We start from the raw sequence: 24434 nt of genomic DNA on the forward strand, positions 1-24434 counted from the left end.
AGCGGAATTATTCATTACTTATCGTGTTAAGCAATGTCAGCTAAGATTTATCTGAGAGCCTGATGCAGTCATCAAAAGAGCCACATCTAGGTTCCCTAATCTTGCTATAGTCACTAGTCACAAATTAAATTAATAGCAGAGGTGTGGACTCGAGTGACATGACTTGGACTCGAGTCAGACTCGAGTCATGAATTTGATGACTTTAGACTCGACTTGACAAAATGTAAAGAGACTTGCAACTCGACTTAGACTTTAACATCAATGACTTGTGACTTCACTTGGACTTGAGCCTTTTGACTTGACATGACTTGCCACTTTCCCCAAAATCCAAAACTTAAAAAGTTATTTGGGAGCGCTCCGTATCTTCCATTTTCTTCGTCTGTGTCGATCAGCGTGTTGTTCCTGTCAGCGTGTGTGCTCTCAGTACAACAGCCAATCAAATTAGATCTACGTTGTTTTCATCACACAGCATTCATCCAATCAAATTGCAGTACAACCAATGAACAAGAGTTGCCCAACAACGTGCCAGTGAGAAACAATTATGCCAAAGTTGGTTTCGTTCGAGTATAAAAACTACGACTTGGTCAAAAAAAACCGAATTGCCGTATGCAAATCACGCAGTTCGAATATTACAGACGGAGACGCAACAACTTCCAACTTCGTTCGACATTTGAAGTTGCACAAAAAAGGGTACGTTTTGAATGTAAGATAACGTTTATTGGCTAAGTAACGTGACTTTTATTTGCTTTGTAGTTAAATCAGTGAGGCTGCAAACTCACTGCAAACGTCATAACCATAGACATCTTATAAGGGTACGCAGCATAGAGCGCTACTGCCTACCGGCGCAGACTAGACGCGTGGCCGCCATCTTGGAGTGGTGATCCGCTCCACTCAGTGCAATTCATTTGGCAGGAGCAATGAACTGTCAGCGCATTTAATTCATCTTACCTCACTGAATACCACTGATTTTCACCCCCTTTTTTGTCATACGTGTAGCTATGATAACAGACACATGTTTTGGCGTGTTTTATTATTCATAGTTTGCTTAACAGTAATATAATATTCTTATACGCTATAAGTGACCAGACGTCCGAGATCAAAACTGGGAATATAATCCCAGAGAAGGGGGAAAAAAACGGGAAGCTATTTTTAAGTTGAAGAAACAATATGATTAGGTTATATATACATGCGTATATCCTACATAAACAATGTATGAATACATTAGATATCTATATATCTTAGGGACCTATAGACTGTATCTCTGTTGCTTCAGCAGCAGAGAGTTTATTCTGTCTTGACACTTTGTATTGATATTTTGTATTACATTCTTCCCATAAATGATAATGTTTGCAGTGATTGTTTTATATGTATTTTTTTATGTAAGTCGCTTTGGATACAAGCGTCTGCCAAATACTTAAACATATATAAATACCTGAAAGTCTTTATTTCAGCTAAAACCACGAGTCTGTTTCACTGGATTCAGAATAAAACCAAATTCTGTTTTACCCAACAATGTTAGTATTTGAATATTGTTACTTGAAGACTTATTCCTGGTTACAATTATACTGTTAAGAAAGTATTGTCTTATACTTTGCCTAAAATGAGAATGCATCATAATCAGTGGCGGCTGATGAATTTTGTTTTAGGTGGGGCTGAAAGTTTGTAAACCAAACCCCTGTAGGGGCGTCATCCTCCCCCAGAAGATTTATTTGTGATTTTCACATACAAATATTGAAGATCTTTGCTCCTTCTCAACTCTGTGGTAATATTATTTTCATAAAATACAACCAATAGTACGTTAATGTTAAATCTTACTTGTGAAAAGTAATCCCCCGATTCCTATTTTCAACAGTCCGCTCATTTGAGCAGGAAAACGCTGAACACCATCTTTGTTTTCTACCTGTCAACTGTCAGTTTAGGCTGCTCGCCGGCTCCTCATCACCACTTCAAGATGGCGGCCAAATTGCTCACGTCACAGCAACCAATGCTGCGTCTACTTATATGATGTCTATGGTTATAACTTCATTGCAAACACGCCAATCTGTTGCGTCCACTGCAGTTCGCTACCTTATTCATACTTTTTGTCAAGTGATTTTTTTTAAGCAGGGTTGCATGAGGTACCTACACATAACGTTACGTTAGTCAATGTATCACACACAGTAACGTAACGTTAGACGGCGGTCAGCAGCACCGCGTATTTTAGCCACCTACAAAAAGACAAACATAGTCAAATAAAGGTCAGTTATAATGTATACTATATTAAGAATATGTGTACATATTGCATAGGGCCCTGACATCTAAAAAGTACAACTCTGTTCATTGTTATGTTCATATATTTGTTATGTTTTTCATGTGTACGCACACATACAGTATGAGATGAGATCAATGAGATAAGGTAAGAACAGGACAGAAACTGCTGTGGAACTAGTTACAATGCAATATGCCATGGAAATACAATGTTAACACTTTTGTGCAAATAAGTACAGTTGCACTTGTTTTTTCAAATGTGTTTATTCTGTAAAGGAATGAATTACATGTTTAAAATGACTGGTTAATAGTGCTATTATGAAGTGCAATGTCAGCACTATCTTTTTCCCTGCAATTTCAAATGCACTTGTTTTAATAAATAAATACAGCGTTTTAAAAGCATACACAATCTGTGTAAATATATTAGTCTGTGGTTAAAATGACTTGAAAGGACTCGAAACTCAAAATGCAGGACTTGGGACTTGACTTGAGACTTTCCAGTCTTGACTTTGGACTTGACTCGGACTTGCCTGTCTTGACTCGGGACTTGACTCGAGACTTGAGGGCAAAGACTTGAGACTTACTTATGACTTGCAAAGCAATGACTTGGTCCCACCTCTGATTAATAGGACTTGAAATTGGAATTTGTTGGAATTTGGGGTTAAATCACCAACTGATTCCCGAGCGTTGCACACGCTGCTGCTCACTGCTCCCCTCACCTCCCAGGGGGTGAACATGGGGATGGGTCAAATGCAGAGGACATATTTCACCACACTCAGTGTGTGTGCGTGTGTGTGTGTGTGTGTGACAATCATTGGAACTTTAACTTTTTAACAATGTGTTTCTTTATTACGAAAGCAAATTGCATGTGTTTTAAAATGCGCTGCATATAAATTCAGTGTTTAAAAATTCAATGTAATACAAATCAGTGTGTTCCTAAAATTCAGTGCTGAAAAATTCAGTGGTGAAATATTCGCTGCTTCAAAAAGCAAGACTCCATCCATCCATCCGTTTTCTACCGCTTGTCCCTTTTGGGGTCACTTCTGGTAAATTAGGACTGCAGCAATCCAGAACCAGCCATTGAGGTGTCAAGTTTGAAGTCACAAGACTTTTTCCGCTGGATATTTATTTTCACACTATAGAAATGATTACAATAGTTCGAATTGGCACTTTTGAGTGACATACGGGTTACTATGGTAACTGCTTCATGCAGACCAGGCATGAACAGAGCTGGGCAGAGTGGGCGGGGCTTGTTTACACAGCAACAAGCCTGATACGCCAGTGTCAGATTGAGGCAGATTTCTACAAAAAAGTTCTGCAGAAAAGTCATTGATTCTTAAAATGTTGGCTATTTAATAGATTAAATGTTTATTTGTATGATACCGCCGAGTGCATTTGTTAAAGTTTACGACATAGCAAATTGACGCTGCTTTACAACATACTTGAATTGATGTAGACAAAGTTTAGCTGGATGACTTTGGCTAAAACGATAATTTAAGTTATTTTCCACACAACTTTGCCTCACTCTTGTTAGCGAGCATGCGAGGTAGAAGCCAACAGTACTCTTACCGAGGCTGTGTCCGCATCTTCCTCCAAATGTCCAACATCACGTCTCCTCTTTAAATGCTTGCATATCACAGACCTACTGCCATAAAAACAAGGGCCGCTTTGCAAAATTAGTCGGGTATTCATGTTTTTAACAAGAATAAGACTAAATATCCTCAAACATGACATGTTATCACTAGTGATGTTTTTGCGAGTGACCCACTTCCGGACGGAAAACCACGAGTGATTACTATTGTCGACAAATACAAATGTCGACGACAAATTTTATTGACGACAATGACGACCAATTGTTGCAGCACAGTTGCAAGCCCAGTTAATAATGTCAATCCCACTTATTGTTTTTTCATGTACATTCTGTGTTTTTAGTCAGTAAAAAAAATAAAATTTCATTCTGTTTTTGAGATGGTCTGTTACAATGTTTTGGTATCAGACATAATTGTGGGAGTGTTGTACCATCGTATGATCAGCTTTTATCCTTTTTTGCGAAATCTTGGGATTTTTTTCACTAATGCACGGCAATCTCCACTGTTTAAAGTGTTCATAAAAAGGCGTTCAAGCACATAGAGCAGATTAAATACCTTGTGGCGTGTAGTGCTGCATAACCTGCCTCTTTTTATAGACCCCTGTCACGTGACTTCAAAATTGACACCTCATTAGCTGATTCTGAGACAGGATCGATTGCTTCAGTCTTAATTTACCAGAAGTGGGTCTTGCGTTTTGAAGCAGCAATTTTTTCTACACTGAATTTTAAAACAAATAATTTTGAAACAAACATTTTGCTAACACATTGTTTTTCAATGAAATCGTCAGAATAATTTCATGCAAAAAAAAAGTTACATAAATTCAGTGTCTAAAAAAGGCTTTTGTTATAAAGACAGAAATTAACCTATAGAAAGTGTGACATAGCAAACACAATGCATTGTGGGTCTTGCTAGATTCTGAGTATCTTATTTACACGACTAAATGCAGGACTTTGCTTTTGTTCTAGTCCTGAACAAGTTCACAATAAGGCACGAACGTCAAGCATCATTAACTGCCACAATCGTTGTCATGACCGCTTTCGAAAAAAAAAAAATATTTGGTGAGGTTTTTCTCATTTTTAGCATGAAAGCAAAGTCAAAGAACTCGGGGTTGTGAGCTAATAAAGAGACTGTGAATAGCCTGGATGATAGCTGTGAGACAATCAAACATAATTTTTTCACACAATCACCTGGTACATGTTGGTGTTTTCACTGCATTTTCCGACCCGGTACGATTAAAATAAGCATGTTTCATTCATTTACACATGTAGCATTTAATAGGCTGTTGGCATTAGCCAAGCTACCTGCAGGCTACCAATAACGTACAGTGTTTTGGAAAAAAAAATACATTGTCTGTTTAGTCATTGGTAAGAAGTAGCACGTTAATCAAAATATTTAAAACTAATAATGGGAAAACCTGCTTATGAAATGAGACTGGGCAGCCTCACTCCATAAGAGATTAAAGCCGTAGATTATGAGCAATTTGGACGGAGGACAAGGAGCCTTAACAGACGTTCCATTCTGAAATGTTGACTCCTTGATGAGATACAGTATATACAAGTTTGGCTTTGACAATTACGCCAGTTTACTCAAATCTCTTATCCATTGGACATGCTCATATAGAGCTATATATATTTTTCGAAGTAACGAGCCTTTGGAATAGGGTACAGTTTGTCGGTTTGTTTGTGCGGTCCCTTACAATTGTTTTTTTTAATTTTTTTAGTATGATTAATTTTAATGCAGTCCGTTGCTTTCTTTACCGCGGGTACAGTACAACCATGTAAATAAAAGCTTTGGCCAACAAAAATGGCTACTGTGGCCCCACAATGCATTGCGGAATCACTTGCCCTTTCGAGATTATTGTACGACCTCAAGAACTGATGAGTATAAGAAATGATGTTTCATTGTGTGATGAAGTGTTGATGTGGCCATTTATGGTCTTATCTTGTTCCCTTGCTGTGCACAAAGTACAAGCAGTCATAATCAGTTGGCCTCTGCAACATAAACGGCACAGGGAGACGCAATGGGGGGTCTCTGCGCTCTGCAGGGACCCCAGCTGCAACAACAAACACATGCACAATGAACACACCAATACTGAAGCTGCCATAGTTGATCGAAAGAAAGAGTGCATGCCAAAGTTGTGTGTTGTCCCTCCTCGCTCCTCTGAAGAGGCATGGCGGAGAAGAGAAAGGGCAGTGTGGCGCAGCAGGACAAGGCAGGGAACAAAGGCTGTATGACTTGTCAGCACCATGCTGCATCCAAGGTACACGGTGAGTGCAAGCCGCATCAACAGACGCTGGAATCATCACAGTCCCAATCAAGTATAGTAGCCCCCTAACCTGACTCTCGCCAGACCCTTGTAGTTCGCTGAGCTCCACACAAGGATCTGGGCTCGAGGGCAATGCAAAGTCCTTCAAGATAGCAAAAAATAATGAACCAATCAGGATCACCGGGCGGGATTTCATAGATGTGAATAGCGCCGAAACGACTGTTTGATTCAAACAACAATGGCGGCACGCAGCCCTGCGTCGTGTGCTGACATTGATTCTGCTATGGCAACTGTTTTGTCGAATCTATCGAATATTAATTATTTAAAAGATGAACAGAGAACGGTTTTGAAAGCATTTATTGGTGGCAAGGATGTTTTGGCTCTTCTTCCGACCGGGTTTAGATTTCACAGCGTCACTCTCATCAGCGTCACGTAGGGGTGTAACGGTACACAAAAATTTGGGTTTGGTACGTACCTCGGTTTAGAGGTCACGGTTCGGTTCATTTTCAGTACAGTAAGAAAACAACAAAATATAAATTTTTTGGTTATTTATTTACCAAATTTGTAAACAATGGCTTTATCCTTTTAACATTGGGAACACAATAATAATTTTGCCCACGTTAATCAACATTAAACTGCCTCAAGTTGTTGCTCAGATTAAATAAAATGACAAAACTTTTCTTCTACATATAAAAAGTGCAACATTAAACAGTTTCAAGTCAACTCATCATGCTTAATTTATTACAGCATTTAGGAAGCCTGTAGTTGATTTTTATAATGTAAATGTTATATTTTTATCAACATGTGATAGCAGGGACCCTGCCATTCAAAACTAGGCTGCTCCATTACTAATGATTAATGTAACTATAGCTGAAAAAAATAGTACAACAGCAATAGGAGAGACTATTCATCCCTGAACACCATGGAGTTAATGTAGGTTTAATGATGCACTTACATTATTATATCAACTATCAGAGACAGAAAGTCTTCATTTAACATAATGTCCTTTTTTGCTGCTTCAACACAGCTCAATCAACACAGAAAAAGGTAAAGTGAAATAATAGACGGACAGGGCTTTGCTGTCCGTAACGCGCACACACACACACACACACACACACGCACACACACACACACCGCAAAATGAGCTAATGTTACGCTAAAAGCTAATTAGCCTTCACCTCAAGCCAGGATTGCGAGCGAGCTGAGCTGCCGTTTGTTTCTAGAACGTCAACGGGCTCATAGTGATGTTACTAGTAGTTGACTGGGAGGTGTTTATTATGATTTGGGGAGAGTCCACTGCCTGATGCTTACCTGCTAAACACCTACCTGCTAACCCCACCGCAGAAGCACTGACTCCATGCGCTCTGAATACGCACTGCTGATTGGCTGTTACCGCTCTGCGTGTAACCAATCAGATGGTTGTGTGGGTGGGACAATGCTGGGTGCTGTGTAGAGTACTGACAGAGACAGGGGCAGAAGAAGCGGAGCAGCTTGTTAAGACTTTAGCTTGGGCGGCTACTTAATATGTTTGTGTGGAAACTCATTCGGTACACCTCCGAACCGAACCGAAACTCCTGTACCGAAACGGTTCAATACAAATACACGTACCGTTACACCCCTAGCGTCACAGGTTGATTTCGATGTGAGTGGTTGAAGTAGCACGTCATTCAAGATAACGGACAAGTGGTTTATCCAATCACATAAAATGTTTTTTTTTACAAGGCCCTGCCTTCTGAATTACATCTCCTATTGAGAACTCCCAGATCCTTGTGTGGAGCTCTGCGAACTACAAGGGTCTGGCGAGAGTCAGGTTAGTAGCCCCCTCCCTCTTTTAGAACTTTGAAGCAGTAAATAAGTGTTTGATGTTGAGATTGGGACACTGACGATGCCCGTCCGAGATACTGTGCAGTGTAGTGTAGCATCGTGTAGTGAAATGCTTTGCAGGGCGCCTACTTGCTGATCAATCAGAACCACTAATGTTTATGCAGCTAGCGCATCTGTCACATAATCTGTTCGTAAATCACACACAGGTACACCTGCACAAGCACATATTTATTGTTCAATTATCACCTCTCAAACCAAGCAGCATTATCTTTTGGCAGGAAAAATATGTCATACAGTTTTGAAATGACATAAATGAGGTCATAAAAAAGTTTGAATGTTATGAAATATTTTGATCCATTCTTATTTTTTTAGTGATTATATGTCAATATTTTACAACAGTATATCAAAGATATTTGGTAATAATTAAGGGTGTACTGATCTGATTTCATACAGGTCTGATACTGGGGAAAAAAAGAAAGAAAAAAGAAACAAGCATCAGATTATATTGGCTTGAACCTACAATAAATACAAACAGTCCTGCAGCGTGTTTACTAGTGCAAAGTTCGACACCGAAAAAAATGTCAAAACATATGGGCTATATGCTGCCCAGATAGCAAAGAAACATTGAATCAACATTGAGATTTGTGACATTATAAGTGCTCGTTATGATCAACATTGAAACAATGTTAAATTTTCAACAAATTTTGACATTGAATCAACGTTGGTTCAACTATGTTATGATCAACACTGAAATAAGGTTATTCCCAACCAATTCTGACATTGAATAAACCATGTTTCAACTATATTGTCAACATTGCTTTTGTTTAGTTATTGTGTACTATTGACTTTGTTTTGATCAAACAATTGTTGGTAATAAAAGAACAAAGAACTAGTTGAAATATTGCACTGATATTGTTAAACTGTCGATAGCACTGACTGTAAATAAACGGAGAAAGTTACGGTTAATACATGTCATCGATATCAGTATTGATATCGGCAGCATAAAACCTGGATCACAACATCCCTACTATAATGAATAGAATAGAATGGACTTTATTGTCATTATATTTGCATATAACGAGATTAAGGACTCCAATTTAAGGTGCGGTAGTGGGAACAAATATGGGGTAAAAATAAATTACACAAGAGGTAATAAAGAAAAAAAACAACTAACAATTGAAATAAACAGACTACTATCCAATAAAAATAATAAGCAATCCTGTACAATATACAAAACACTATAGAAATACAAAATACTGTAGAATATACAGTACAAGACAAGAGTACCGTAGTAAAAAATAACAATCAGTGTTGGATGTATTGCACTCGAAGGGTAATATTGCACATTTGGGTATTAGGGTAGGATATTGTATAGGGGTGAATTATTATTATAAGTTAGAGTTCAGGATGGTGACAGCTCTGGGGAAAAAAGCTGTCTCTGAGCCTGTTTGTTCTGGCTGAGTGTCTTTAATTGAACAATATTGCCACCTAAAAGGTGTCAGGAAATTAATATCCACCTTAGCCGCCAGATGGCAGTATAGTGTTGAATATCTTCAAATGTGTTTTGTGCAATTCCAACTTTGACCACAGCGTCAGATCCTTTCCTTAATTTTCAGCAGACTGCGTTGCAAAATAATTAACCAACCACCCTCTTACTCTCACGTGAGATCCTATGGAAGTATTGTCAAAAAATATTTTGCAAACGTGTACCTCAATCTACGCGCGTGTAATCCAATTTGCGTCTCTATATTAATCCGACTGTGCGTATTCAGATCTGCGTACGTGTGTTTTAAGTTGTCTGTCTGTTCGTAATGTGAAAGAACCCTCAATAGGCTGTCTACTTACACGTCACCTTTGCCACATTTATGCCGTTTAAGATTAGAGCGTGTGCATTCAGATTTGTGAGCGTCTAATATTAGGTGTGCGTGCGCATTCAGATGTGCATGCGTGTAAAACTATCTGCGCGTACATATTTATGATCTGCGAGAAGCAGGAACCCTCTATTGGCCGTCTTTTTTACACATTAATTTTGCGACACTTCTGCCATGTACGATTTGAGCGATCGCATCCAGATTCGTGAGCATGTAAAACAATAACCAATCACAGACAAAGCTATCAATCCACTGGGCCTACATTTAATAACCCATTGTTCAGCCGCAAGCACCCTCAAGAGGGTCCGTATAGGCCGCAGCGGTGCTCAGTTGTAATTCACCTTTCCACCACTTGTGGCAGTAATGACAATATCAAGCAAACAGAAGAAGTCTGGAGCTTAAGTCACAGGAAAAGTTTAAGCACTAAAAATAGTTAAATAAAAGTAGTTATGCTGTATTTTCATTTAAACTTTAACTTTATTGGCAGTTTATTTAAAAAACAAAATATTATTTATTAATATATCAAGAATGTATTTTTCATCAGTTTTTATGAGTCCCTTCTTTTGCTGATAATTTGATTAGTTTTTTATAATCAGCTTGACCTAAGCCTTGATAATAATCTTTGTGATCAACACATCATTTGAAATGGTTTATCCTGTTAAACTGTAAGTAAGTTAAATATAAATATTGAATACGATGAAAATCAAGAGTACGATTACTAATTTAGTGTTAAAATTTGAGTGGGCCCTGGGTTCCTCTATCATGGAAAAGTTGGGCTGAGGTCACAAAGGTTAAACGATAAGCATGCATAAAAATGTAGAATTAATCTTTTTCCGTCATTGTTTCTTCAGACACAATGGCCGTCCCTCCTACCTACGCAGACTTGGGGAAATCTGCCAAAGACATCATCAACAAGGGTTATGGTAAAAAATAACTCCGCATACCACTCATTACTCCTTCCGTAGATTTATGTTAATAAATGATGTCCATCATCCTTTCATACTCCCAGGCTATGGAGTTATGAAGCTGGATGTGAAGACTAAATCCCAGAGTGGTGTTGTAAGTACTTAGTCTTCTGGCACCTTTTTGTCACCTTTTTCAGTTAGTGTAATGTTTTTTCTGGTCGCTAAGTACAACAAACAGATGATCTTTTGTCCATGTTGTGCGTACAGTTGTGATACCTCCTGTTTCTCGCTCTAACCTTATCCTTTCTCTTTTTTCTGCTTCTTCTGTGGATGCTTCTGTCAGATGGTAAGGTGGTGTGTGCACGTTTAGGGGGTTTAACACCCGTTCACTGCAGCGTAAAAGGCTTGCAGCTGTAGCTTGTCAACGCACTCCCCACCCACCTCTACTTCCCAGTTCCCGACTCAAAGATGCTTTTTTGCGTATTCCTCGCGGCTTCTAGTTGCTTCTGTTGACGTCCTTTCACCTCTTCATCATCCTCATTACTTCCCTTCATTTTGTCTTACAGGAGTTTGCCACCTCAGGCTCCAACAACACTGACACTGGCAAGTCAAGCGGCCACCTGGAGACCAAGTACAAAGTCAGTGAGCTAGGCCTGAGCTTCAACCAGAAATGGAACACAGACAACACTCTATGCACAGAAGTCACCATGGAGGACCAGGTGGAGTAAAACACCAAAACTGTACTTGTAAACATTGCCGAAATAATACAGTATGGAGTGAAATAACAGTTATAAGTAACATTTTAACATTCACTGTCATACCAATGTAAATATGTATTCATTTTTTATTAATACATATTTACAAGATAAGTTATAATATAAGGTAAAGTCATACTACTTGCCCTTCAAAGCCAGAGCCTGATGGAGGAAAAGCAGTGAGAACAGGATGGTGTTTGCAGAAAATTCTAATCAAATCAAACTTTTATATAGCACTTTTCATACACAGGGAAGTGGCAAACAAAAAGGAAAAAAAAGTAGTAGAAAAGAAAACACACACAGCACTATTAATAATAATAAAAGAAAATGTGGCATTATTTATTATATACACTATATAAACAAAAGTATTTGGCCACCCATCCAAATGATCAAAATCAGGTGTCCTAATCACTTGACTCGGTGTATAAAATCAATAACTTAGGCATGGAGACTGTTAGATAGATAGATAGTACTTTATTGATTCCTTCAGGAGAGTTTCCTCAGGAAAATTAAAATGTTTCTACAAACATTTGTGAAAGAATGGGTCGCTCTCAGGAGCTCAGTGATTTCCAGTGTGGAACTGTCATAGGATGTCACCTGTGCAACAAATCCAGTCGTGAAATGTCCTCGCTCCTAAATATTCCAAAGTCAACTGTCGGCTTTATTATAAGAAAATGGTTGAGTTTTGGAACAACAGCAAGTCAGCCACCAAGTGGTAGGCCATGTAAACTGACAGAGGGGGGTCAGCGGATGCACAATCAGTTGCTAAAGAGCTCCTAACTTCATGTGCTCTTCCAATTAGCCCACGTACAGTACCCAGAGAGCTTCATGGAATGGGTTTCCATGGCCGAGCAGCTACATTTAAGCCATACATCACCAAGTCCAATGCAAAGCGTGGGATGCAGTGGTGTAAAGCACGTCGCCACTGGACTATAGAGCAGTGGAGACGCTTTCTCTGGACTGATGAATCACACTTTTCTATCTGGCAATCTGATGGACGAGTCTGGGTTTGGAGGTTGCCAGGAAAACACTACATTTCGGAATGCATTGTGCCGAGTGTGAAATTTGGTGGAGGAATAATTATGGTGTGGGGTTGTGTTTCAGGAGTTGGGCTTGGCCCCTTAGTTCCAGTGAAAGGAATTTTGAATGCTCCAGGATACCAAAACATTTTGGACAATTCCATGCTCCCAACCCTGTGGGAACAGTTCGGAGCAGGCCCCTTCCTCTTCCAACATGACTGTGCACCAGTGCACAAAGCAAGGTTCATAAAGACATGGATGACAGAGTCTGGTGTGGATGAACTTGACTGGCCTGCACAGAGTCCTGACCTGAACCCGATAGAACACTTTTGGGATGAATCTGAACGAAAACAGAGCCAGGCCTTCTCGACCAACATCAGTGTTCGACCTCACAAATGCGCTTTTGGAAGAATGGTCGAAAAATCCTATAAACACACGCCGCAACCTTGTGGACAGTCTTCTCAGAAGAGTTGAAGTTGTTATAGCTGCAAAAGGTGGACCGACATCATATTGAACCCTATGGGTTAGGAATGGGATGGCACTTCAAGTTCATATGGGAGTCAAGGCAGGTGGCCAAATACCTTTGGCAATATAGTGTATGTATTTGTATATACACACACATACTTATGTTTTTGGTATTAACTGTGCCGTTAATGTGTGTGTGAATGTGACATATATGTAAAGCGCTATATAAATACAGACCATTTACATTAGCTACACCAGCTAGCGGCGGGGCAGCTCGTAATTCAAAGTATGCTCGCAACTTAAAACATAACAAAAACAGAGAAGCCGTTCGTATCTTAAAATACTTGTAAGTTTAAGTACAACTGTACACTACTAACGTATTGATTGTGATCTGCAGCTGGCAAAAGGCTTGAAGCTGGGTCTGGACACATCCTTTGTACCAAACACTGGGTAGGAGCTATTCCCAACATTTTTAGGACCATCAAGAAACATGAATAATGGATGTTATTATTTTGTGTAGTTCACTTCATTCCTTTCTGTATTTAGCAAAAAGAGCGCCAAACTGAAGACGGCCTACAAGCGTGACTTTGTCAACGTGGGATGTGACCTGGACTTCGACATGGCCGGCCTCACTGTCCACGGCGCTGCTGTGCTGGGTTACGAGGGTTGGCTAGCGGGCTACCAGGTGGCGTTTGACACGGCCAAGTCCAGGCTGACAAAGAACAACTTTGCTCTGGGATACAAAGCCCCCGACTTCCAGCTTCATACCAGCGTGTGAGTGTCACCGCCTCACTATTTTGTTGTGGATGCTCACCTGACATTCAAGTAGATCTCCGAAAACTGCTGTCAAATAGCGAGCATGTTACTGTTTTTGCAGGATATAATCACAAACCGCAAAGATCTTTGAGTACCGTTTTTCAGTGGGTCCTAAAATATAGCAGAGCGCGCCTGTCATATAGAAGATCTTTGTCTAAAGTTTGCAGTAGATTCTCCAAAACACAAAACCACTTCGGTTTTAAAGAGGATCATTGACTACCGTTTTTGTAGCAGGTCCTTAAAAACTAGATTCTCAAAAGCAGAAGAGCACACTCATAAAAAAAGAGGATCTACACAACTATTTTTACAGTAAGTCCTAAAAACAGCAGAAAGCTTTAGTCCTATAGGATACTGACTGTGTGTGTGTGTGTGTGTGTGTGTATGTATATATATATATGTATGTATGTGTGTGTGTGTGTGTGTATATATATATATATATATATATATATATATATATATATATATATATATATATATATATATATATATATATATATATATATATATATATATATATATATATATAATTAGTGTGTATATATGAATGAAGGAATGGATTTTGACCTGGAAGGATATGAACTAAATTATTTCAACAGAACCACCAAGAACGGAGGGGGAGTAACTGTGTACGTGATGAAGAACTTTAACTACAAAGTGGTAAAAAATATGTCATTAGCTATTGATAATATCTTAGAATGTATAACCATTGAAATATGCAATGAAAAAAGCAAAAACGTTGTGTATATATAGATCATCTAAGTCAAACTTTGATACGTTTGAGAAATGGATTAAGGCAACTTTACTGAAATCAGTCAAAAAATAACTGTTAAGGTATCGGTCAAGGTGTTGACCCCAGGATGCAGAGACAAGGTGGCAGGGAGGCAAGGTGGAATTACAAAAAGGAAATACTTTAATTAGGCCAAAAGGGGTAACAAAAGGCTATGGGGCAGAAGTGCAGACAATGTAGCCCAAACCCAACAGGATCCTCAGAGGTCAGCAGGGGGATAGGCAAGGGCACACTGAGCACAGAAAAAGTCCAACAAAAGATATCCTCTCTACCTCAGGGAGGCTAGGAAAATAACACAAGGAGGTTAGGGATATCAGGACTAAGGAGTCCTGATATCCTTAGTCCTTTCGGTCATGACAGGACTGGGGAGGCGAAGCAGGCGCATGAGACGTGGAGAGCACAGGAGACAAAAACCGACAAGGCAAAGCTGTCAGTGACGAGCTTAAATACTAACAGGCTAATTTGCCGAGGACAAAGGAACTGAAAACAAAAACTACAGGACGAAATGCAGATATCTAATTAAAGCAGAAGGCTGGAGAATAATAAAACACAACAATAACTTTCTTATGTGGAGACTTCAACATTGACCTCTTGAACCCTAACAAACAAAAGCCCGTAGATGACGTTATTGACACAATGTATACCGGTAGCTTGAGTTTATATCCTAAAATCACAAGGCCAAGCAGAATCTCAGGACACAGCACCACACTTATTGATAATATTTTTACTAATGATTTTGATAATAATACCACAAGTTGTCTTCTAATATCCAACATTATTGATCATCTGCCAGTTTTCATAATGTATGACATAAACTACAAGAAGAGGAACATTGATGACAAAAAGACTTTTCGAAGAATATGCACAGCTGTATGACAGCTTTCAAGAATAATCTGAGAGATCAAAGTTGGGACAATGTATACAGTGAAAATGATTTAGATGATGCATATGGTATTTTTTTAATACTTTTGAGATGCTTTATGACACACACTGTCCATTGAAACAAAACAACTTTGTAAGAAGCAAAAGAAAAACAATCAGCCATGGATGACAAATGGACTGAAAAATGTTTGCAGCAAGAAGAATAAACTTTATAGAACATTTATAACACAAATATCTACAGAGGTAGAAAACAAGTACAAAACATACAAGAACAAGCTAACTGGCATACTACGAACACAGAGGAAATAATATTACAGTTAATTATGGACCGGAACCAAAACAATATGAGAGCAACACGGAGCATCCTGAATAGAAATATTAAAAATGGTGCTAAGAAGGATTATCCTAAATACTTCTCAGATGGAAATGTAAAAAATGACAATATGAACAAAGTAGTTGAAAGCTTTTTTGTGAACATTGGACCAAATCTGGAGGAAAAGATTCCAGATCCCGAGTCAGTTGAGGACTTGAATGACACCATAGACAGAAAACCCCACTCAATATTCCTCGAAGGAGGGACAAAAGAGGAAATAATCAAAATTGTGAAAAAATGTAAATCAAAGATCTTAACTGATTTTAACAAAATTGATATGGAAACAAATAAAAAGGTTATTGAAGATATTTCAGAACCTTTAACATATATCAGCAACCTATCATTTCAAATTCCCAGGTAAAATGAAAATAGCAAAAGTCGTACCAATTTATAAGACGGGTGACAAACACCAGACCTGTTTCTCTACTTCCACAATTTTCTAAAATTATTGAAAAACTGTTTAACTACAGATTGGACAAATTCATAAATAAAAACAAAACACTCACAACCAATATGGATGCAGAGCCAACATTTCAACATCAATGGCATTAATCGAAATAATGGAAGAGATTACCAATGCAATAGATAGCAAAAAATGTGCTGCTGCAGTGTTTATGGATTTAACAAAAGCATTTGACACAATTAATCACAGCATCTTAATAAACAAATTAGAAAGGTACGGTATCAGAGGGTTGTTCTTCAACTGAGTAAGAAGCTACTTAACCAACAGATGGATGGATGGATGAATCTTTGTCAACAAAATTGTGTTTTCAGCCCAAATCCGTTCAAGATAGGGATGTTCGATAATATCGGGCTGCCGATATTATCGGCCGATAAATGCTTTAAAATGTAATATCGGAAATTATCGGTATCGGTTTCATAATTATCAGTATCGGTTTCTAAAAGTAAAATGTATGACGTTTTAAAACGCCGCTGTGTACGGACGTAAGGACAGGTACAGAGTGCCAATAAACCTTGAAGGCATTTCCTTTGCGTGCATGCCGTCCGAGTCACATAATATCTACCGGCTGTTCTCATTGTGAATTAATGCAAGCCACACTTGGTCAACAGCCATACAGGTCACACTGAGGGTGGCCGTATAAACAAGTTTAACACTGTTACAAATATGCGCCACACTGTGAACCCACACCAAACAAGAATGACAAAAACAATTCGGGAGAACATCCACACCGAAACACAACATAAACACAACAGAACAAATACCCAGAATCCCTTGCAGTACTAACTCTTACGGGACACTACAATATAAACCCCACCCCAACCCCGCCCACCTCTACCTCCTCATACTCTCTCTCAGGGAGAGCATGTCCCAAATTCCAAGCTGCTGTTTGGATAGATAGATAGATAGTACTTTATTGATTCCTTCAGGAGAGTTCCCTCAGGAAAATAAAAATTCCAGCAGCAGTGTACAGAATTGAGATTGAATTTAAAAAGTATATAATGGGGGTATAAATGTAAACAGAATAGAAAAATATTACAATAAGAATAAAATAAAAAGCAACAATGAGAATAAAAATATAACAATAAATTAAGAATATAACAAGAGAAACTAGGCAGTAGTGACCATGTTATGAAAAAGTATTGCACTGTTATTGTTTTGAGGCATGTTAAAAAAAATAATGCACTTTGTGACTTCAATAATAAATATGGCAGTACCATGTTGGCATTTTTTTCCATAACTTGAGTTGATTTATTGTGGAAAACCTTGTTACATTGTTTAATGCATCCATCGGGGCATCACAACAAAATTAGGCATAATAATGTGTTAATTCCACGACTGTATATATCTGTATCGGTTGGTATCCATCCATCCATCCATCCATCTTCTTCCGCTTATCCGAGGTCGGGTCGCGGGGGCAGCAGCCTAAGCAGGGAAGCCCAGACTTCCCTCTCCCCAGCCACTTCGTCCAGCTCCTCCCGGGGGATCCCGAGGCGTTCCCAGGCCAGCCGGGAGACATAGTCTTCCCAACGTGTCCTGGGTCTTCCCCGTGGCCTCCTACCGGTCGGACGTGCCCGAAACACCTCCCGAGGGAGGCGTTCGGGTGGCATCCTGACCAGATGCCCGAACAACCTCATCTGGCTCCTCTCGATGTGGAGGAGCAGCGGCTTTACTTTGAGCTTCCCCCGGATGACAGAGCTTCTCACCCTATCTCTAAGGGAGAGCCCCGCCACCCGGCGGAGGAAACTAATTTCAGCCGCTTGTACCCTTGATCTTGTCCTTTCGGTCATGACCCAAAGCTCATGACCATAGATGAGGATGGGAACGTAGATCGACCGGTAAATCGAGAGCTTTGCCTTCTGGCTCAGCTCCTTCTTCACCACAACGGATCGATACAGCGTCCGCATTACTGAAGACGCCGCACCGATCCGCCTGCCGATCTCACGATCCACTCTTCCCTCACTCGTGAACAAGACTCCGAGGTACTTGAACTCCTCCACTTGGGGCAAAATCTCCTCCCCAACCCGGAGATGGCACTCCACCCTTTTCCGGGCGAGAACCATGGACTCGGATTTGGAGGTGCTGATTCCCATCCCAGTCGCTTCACACTCGGCTGCGAACCGATCCAGTGAGAGCTGAAGATCTTGGCCAGATGAAGCCATCAGGACCACATCATCTGCAAAAAGCAGAGACCTAATCCTGCAGCCACCAAACCAGATACCCTCAACGCCCTGACTGCGCCTAGAAATTCTGTCCATAAAGGTTATGAACAGAATCGGTGACAAAGGGCAGCCCTGGCGGAGTCCAACCCTCACTGGAAACGGGTCCGACTTACTGCCGGCAATGCGGACCAAGCTCTGACACTGATTATACAGGGAGCGAACCGCCACAATAAGACAGTCCGTTACCCCATACTCTCTGAGCACTCCCCACAGGACTTCCCGGGGTACACGGTCGAATGCCTTCTCCAAGTCCACAACGCACATGTAGACTGGTTGAGCAAACTCCCATGCACCCTCAAGGACCCTGCCGAGAGTATAGAGCTGGTCCACAGTTCCATGACCAGGACAAAAACTACACTGTTCCTCCTGAATCCGAGGTTCGACTATCCGGCGTAGCCTCCTCTCCAGTACACCTGAATAGACCTTACCGGGAAGGCTGAGGAGTGTGATCCAATGATAGTTGGAACACACCACCCCGGTCTGCCAATCCAGAGGTACCGCCCCCGATGTCCACGCGATGTTGCAGAGTCTTGTCAACCAAGACAGCCCCACAACATCCAGAGCCTTAAGGAACTCCGGGCGTATCTCATCCACCCCCGGGGCCTTGCCACCGAGGAGCTTTTTAACTACCTCGGCAACCTCAGCCCCAGAAATAGGAGAGCCCACCACAGATTCCCCAGGCCCTGCTTCCTCATAGGAAGACGTGCTGGTAGGATTGAGGAGGTCTTCGAAGTATTCCTTCCACCGATCCACAACATCCGCAGTCGAGGTCAGCAGAACACCATCCTCACCATACACGGTGTTGACATTGCACTGCTTCCCCTTCCTGAGGCGGCGGATGGTGGTCCAGAATCGCTTCGAAGCCGTCCGGAAGTCGTTTTCCATGGCTTCCCCGAACTCCTCCCATGTCCGAGTTTTTGCCTCCGCGACCGCTGAAGCCGCACATCGCTTGGCCTGTCGGTACCTGTCTGCTGCCTCCGGAGTCCTATGAGCCAAAAGAGCCCGATAGGACTCTTTCTTCAGCTTGACGGCATCCCTTACCGCTGGTGTCCACCAGCGGGTTCTAGGATTACCGTCACGACAGGCACCAACCACCTTGCGGCCACAGCTCCAATCAGCCGCCTCGACAATAGAGGCACGGAACATCGTCCACTCGGACTCAATGTCTAGTGCCTCCCTCGTGACATGTTCAAAGTTCTTCCGGAGGTGGGAATTAAAACTCTCTCTGACAGGAGACTATGCCAGGCGTTCCAAGCAAACCCTCACAATGCGTTTGGGCCTGCCAGGTCTGTCCGTCATCCTCCCCCACCATCGCAGCCAACTCACCACCAGGTGGTGATCGGTAGAAAGCTCCGCCCCTCTCTTCACCCGAGTGTCCAAAACATTAGGCCGCAAATCCGATGACACAACTCCAAAGTCGATCATGGAACTGCGGCCTAGGGTGTCCTGGTGCCAAGTGCACATATGGACACCCTTATGTTTGAACATGGTGTTCGTTATTGACAATCTGTGACGGGCACAAAAGTCCAATAACAAAACACCACTCGGGTTCAGATCCGGGCGGCCATTCTTCCCAATCACGCCTCTCCAGGTTTCACAGTCGTTGCCAACATGAGCGTTGAAGTCCCCCAGTAGAACGAGGGAATCACCCGGGGGAGCACTCTCCAGTACTCCCTCGAGTGAATCCAAAAAGGGTGGGTAATCTGAGCTGCCGTTTGGCGCGTAAGCGCAAACAACAGTCAGGACCCGTCCCCCCACCCGAAGGCGGAGGGAGGCTACCCTCTCGTCCACCGGGTTGAACTCCAACGTGCAGGCTTTGAGCCGGGGGGCAACAAGAATTGCCACCCCAGCCCGTCGCCTCTCACTGCCGGCAACGCCAGAGTGGAAGAGAGTCCAGCCCCTCTCAAGAGAACTGGTTCCAGAGCCCTTGCTGTGCGTCAAAGTGAGTCCGACTATATCTAGCCAGAACTTCTCCACCTCACGCACTAGCTCAGGCTCCTTCCCCCCCAGCGAGGTGACGTTCCACATCCCAAGAGCTAGCTTATGTAGCCGAGGATCGGACCGCCAAGTGCCTTGCCCTCGGCTTCCGCCCAGCTCACACTGCACCCGACCTCTATGGCCCCTGCTATGGGTGGTGAGCCCATTGGAGAGGGGACCCACGTTGCCTCTTCGGGCTGTGCCCGGCCGGGCCCCATGGGGCCACCAGGCGCTCGCCATCGTGCCCCACCTTCGGGCCTGGCTCCAGAGGGGGGCCCCGGTGACCCGCGTCCAGGCGAGGGAAATCTGGGTTCCTTGTTAGTGTTCTTCATAGAGGTCTTCGAGCTGCTTTTTGTCTGATCCCTCACCTAGGACCAGTTTGCCTTGGGAGACCCTACCAGGGGGCATAGAAGCCCCCGGACAACATAGCTCCTAGGATCATTGGGACACGCAAACTCCTCTACCACGTTAAGGTGGCAGCTCAGAGAGGAGTCGGTTGGTATCGGTATCGGTAATTAAGAGTTGGACAATATCAGAATATCGGATATCGGTAAAAAAGCCATTATCGGACATCTCTAGTTCCAGATTAGACAAACAAAGTGTACAGGGTTACAGAACAAGAGCGCTGATGGGTCACCACAAGGCCCCCATAAAAGATGGGAAAAAGGTAGACGCTGGGGGAGGATGAGTGAAAGGGAGAGGAAAGGGGAGCGTCTGTACGTGAAGATAGGAGAACAAACGTCTACAGAGCTGAAAATATTGTGGGGCGTACCTTAGGGATGAATCAATACTGGGACCAAAATTGTTCAGTCTTTATACAAACAACATTTATGAAATTACAAAAGACTTACAGTTAGTATTATTTGCAGATGATACAAATAATAGTAGAAGAAATGAACACATTAAAAGATGGTTTGACAAAAACAGACTACGGTATCTTTGAATCTCAGTAAAACTAAAATAATACTATTCGGTAACAGTAGAAGGGAAAGTCAAACAAATACAAATAGACGGAGTAGATATTGAAAGGGTAAAATAACATATTTTTGAGTGTAATAATAGATGATAAAATGAACTGGAAACCTCATGTACACAATTTACAACAAAGTGGCAAGAAACACGTCAATAATGAATAAAGCAAAACATGTTCTGGACCAAAAATCACTTCATATTCTCTACTGCTCACTAGTGTTACCATATCTGAGTTATTGTGTATAAATATGGGGAAACAAAAAAGATCAATAAATTAATTTATTAATTTAGCCCTAAATCATTGAACATCATCGCTTGTGTCAGCACATTGTCGTATAGAGCAGGTCTACACTTATTCTTCATGATGTTAAGTCTAATAATGTTCACTCTGTCAGCAATCCACATCACAGCATCGTGTCATCGTGCAACCACAAGGAAGGTGGCGTGCGGCCATATTTAATACAACTTCCCACTTGTCGCTGGTGGCATTGTTGCTTTCCCCCCGCACTTAGGGTGTGTGCCCACGGTCACACATGATGCAATGATAACACAAAAGGACCCATTAAAGATCAGACAAGTGGTTTTCAAACTGATACGTGGGCTCCATCTATTGGTGCACCAAATAATCACTTAATTAAATATATGCGCAATTAATTTTATTTGATTCATTAGTTTAGAGTTTTATTTTCCTATATTCAAACAGCGTTACTGTTCAAATTGTGTGTAACGTTACAGTGGCCTAAAATATTAAATATACTTGTTCAATCAGTGTTTTTCAACCACTGTGCCGTGAGATACAGATTATCTAATTTCACCTATTTGGGTTAAAAATATGTTTTCCAAACCAGTAATTATAGTCTGCAAATTATGTGTTGATGTTGAGTGTCGGTGTTGTGTAGAGCTCAGCAGAGTAACCGTGTAATACTCTTCCATATCAGTAGGTGGCAGCCGGTAGCGAATTGCTTTGTAGATGTCGGAAACAGCGGGAGGCAGTTTGCAGGTAAAAAGGTGTTTTATGCTTCAACCAAAAATAAACAAAAAGTGAGTGCCCCTAAGAAAAGGCATTGAAGCTTAGGGAAGGCTATGCAGAACAAAACTAAAACTGAACTGGCTACAAAGTAAACAAAAACAGAATGCTGGACGACAGCAAAGACTTACTGTGGAGCAAAGACGGCGTCCACAATGTACTTCCGAACATGACATGACAATCAACAATGTCCCCACAAAGAAGGATAAAAACAACTGAAATGTTCTTGATTGCTAAAACAAAGCAGATGCGGGAAATATCGCTCAAAGGAAGACATGAAACTGCTATAGGAATATACCAAAAAAAGACAAAAAGCCACCAAAATAGGAGCACAAGACAAGAACTAAAACACTACACACAGGAAAACAGCAAAAAACTTAAAATAAGTCAGAGCGTGATGTGACAGGTCGTGACAGCACACCGACTTTGAAACAAGAGCTATATTGATGCATGCTTGGTTATGGTTTAAAGTCATATCCAACAATTGCGACAACGACTTTTTACTGTCAACTGAGTTTCGTTTTTTAATGATTTCTGCTGGTGGTGTGCCTCCGCATTTTTTCAAAGTGAAAAAATGTGCCTTGGCTCACAAAAGGTGGAAAAAACTGTTAAATAAAACCTTTGCCTTGTTCTTCAATGAATACTTAGGCCTACTACACTATTGTATTTCAATGGTGGTACTTGGAGGGCCACGGTTTTTTATGAAGTTGCACTTGCTGAAAAAAGTTTGAGAACCACTGGATAAGACTATTTTTCACAGCCTATTGTGCACGCTGCTTGAATCTTGCAGCAATGATGGCACAGAGTTTGCCGGCTCCATTTACCAGAAGGTGAACAGCAACATGGAGATGGCAGTGCACCTGGCGTGGACAGCCGGCAGCAATAACACGCTTTTTGGCGTGGGAGCCAAATACCAGCTGGATAAGGACGCTTCTGTCTCTGTAAGGAACGGTCACATGACTCATTCATTCATTCACTCGTCATGTCTGTGGACACTCAGGACATTTTTTGTTTTCTCCACACAGACCAAAGTCTACAACAACAGCCACGTTGGCGTCGGTTACACTCAAACCCTTCGGCCAGGTTTGCGCCGCCGCTTCATTTTCTATGGAAGTAGAATTGTCTCACATCAACTTATATATATCAATATAATATTAATACATACGCATATATTAATAAATATACAAACACAAATTTGATATACAAATAAATAATTTGTATGAATAAACGCGTATTTGTAAACATGTTTTGGAGATTTAAAAATATATACAAATACAATTTATAAATATAAAAATGTGAGATACAAATCAAGAATTTGCATAAATAAACGTGTATTTGTAAATATATTTTTGAGATTTGAATATAAATATGCTTGATTTTGTATTTGTATTTGTATTGAATTTGCATATGTGGATCGCTTTTTTGCTTTTGTGTCGATGAGACATTCCTCCCACAAACCAGATGCACAAATAAATGTGACCTACACACTCCCCTGAACAACCAGCAGAGGGCACTTCAGCCAGAGCGGTCTGGGTCACAGACATGGTCAGACACTGGCGAGCCAATTAGAGGCACACTCGGGAGGGTCATATTACGTCATGACTTTTGGGATGATTTGACACCCATTGGACTGATAAGAGATCAGTATCTACATCGGGACAAGGTCATTAAATGGCATTGATACAATAATAAAAAGCAGCTAGCACGGTCTTTCAGATTAACTGGATAAATTAGCATTAGCTAATACAACGCTAACGTTAGCTAGCTCAGGCCCGTTGTGCGTTCTCTCTGTTAAGACGTGGATTGTTTTTGTGCAGAAAACTCCGGGAATTTTGCATATAATGCATATAATGCTCTGTGACCCAGACCGCTCTAGCTGCAGTGCCCTCTGCTGGTTGTTCAGGGGAGTGTGTAGGTCACATTTATTTGTGCATCTTGTTTGTGGGAGGAATGTCTCATCGACACAAAAGCAAAAAA

The 24434-nt window shown here is 41.2% G+C and overlaps 1 protein-coding gene across 1 annotated transcript in view; it reads left to right on the top strand.

The window, feature by feature from the left end:
* Nucleotides 1-24434, top strand: part of vdac3 (voltage-dependent anion channel 3) — a 35020-nt gene that overhangs the window by 9694 nt on the left and 892 nt on the right. The window contains exons 3-10 of the mRNA XM_061928871.1: nucleotides 6003-6103; nucleotides 10649-10720; nucleotides 10807-10856; nucleotides 11269-11421; nucleotides 13339-13391; nucleotides 13488-13715; nucleotides 23248-23398; nucleotides 23483-23540. Coding sequence (XP_061784855.1) covers nucleotides 6003-6103; nucleotides 10649-10720; nucleotides 10807-10856; nucleotides 11269-11421; nucleotides 13339-13391; nucleotides 13488-13715; nucleotides 23248-23398; nucleotides 23483-23540 — 866 coding nt within the window. The remainder of the gene's footprint in view (nucleotides 1-6002; nucleotides 6104-10648; nucleotides 10721-10806; nucleotides 10857-11268; nucleotides 11422-13338; nucleotides 13392-13487; nucleotides 13716-23247; nucleotides 23399-23482; nucleotides 23541-24434) is intronic.

This window comes from Nerophis lumbriciformis, linkage group LG33 (genome assembly GCF_033978685.3).
Source record: "Nerophis lumbriciformis linkage group LG33, RoL_Nlum_v2.1, whole genome shotgun sequence".
Taxonomy (NCBI): domain Eukaryota; kingdom Metazoa; phylum Chordata; class Actinopteri; order Syngnathiformes; family Syngnathidae; genus Nerophis; species Nerophis lumbriciformis.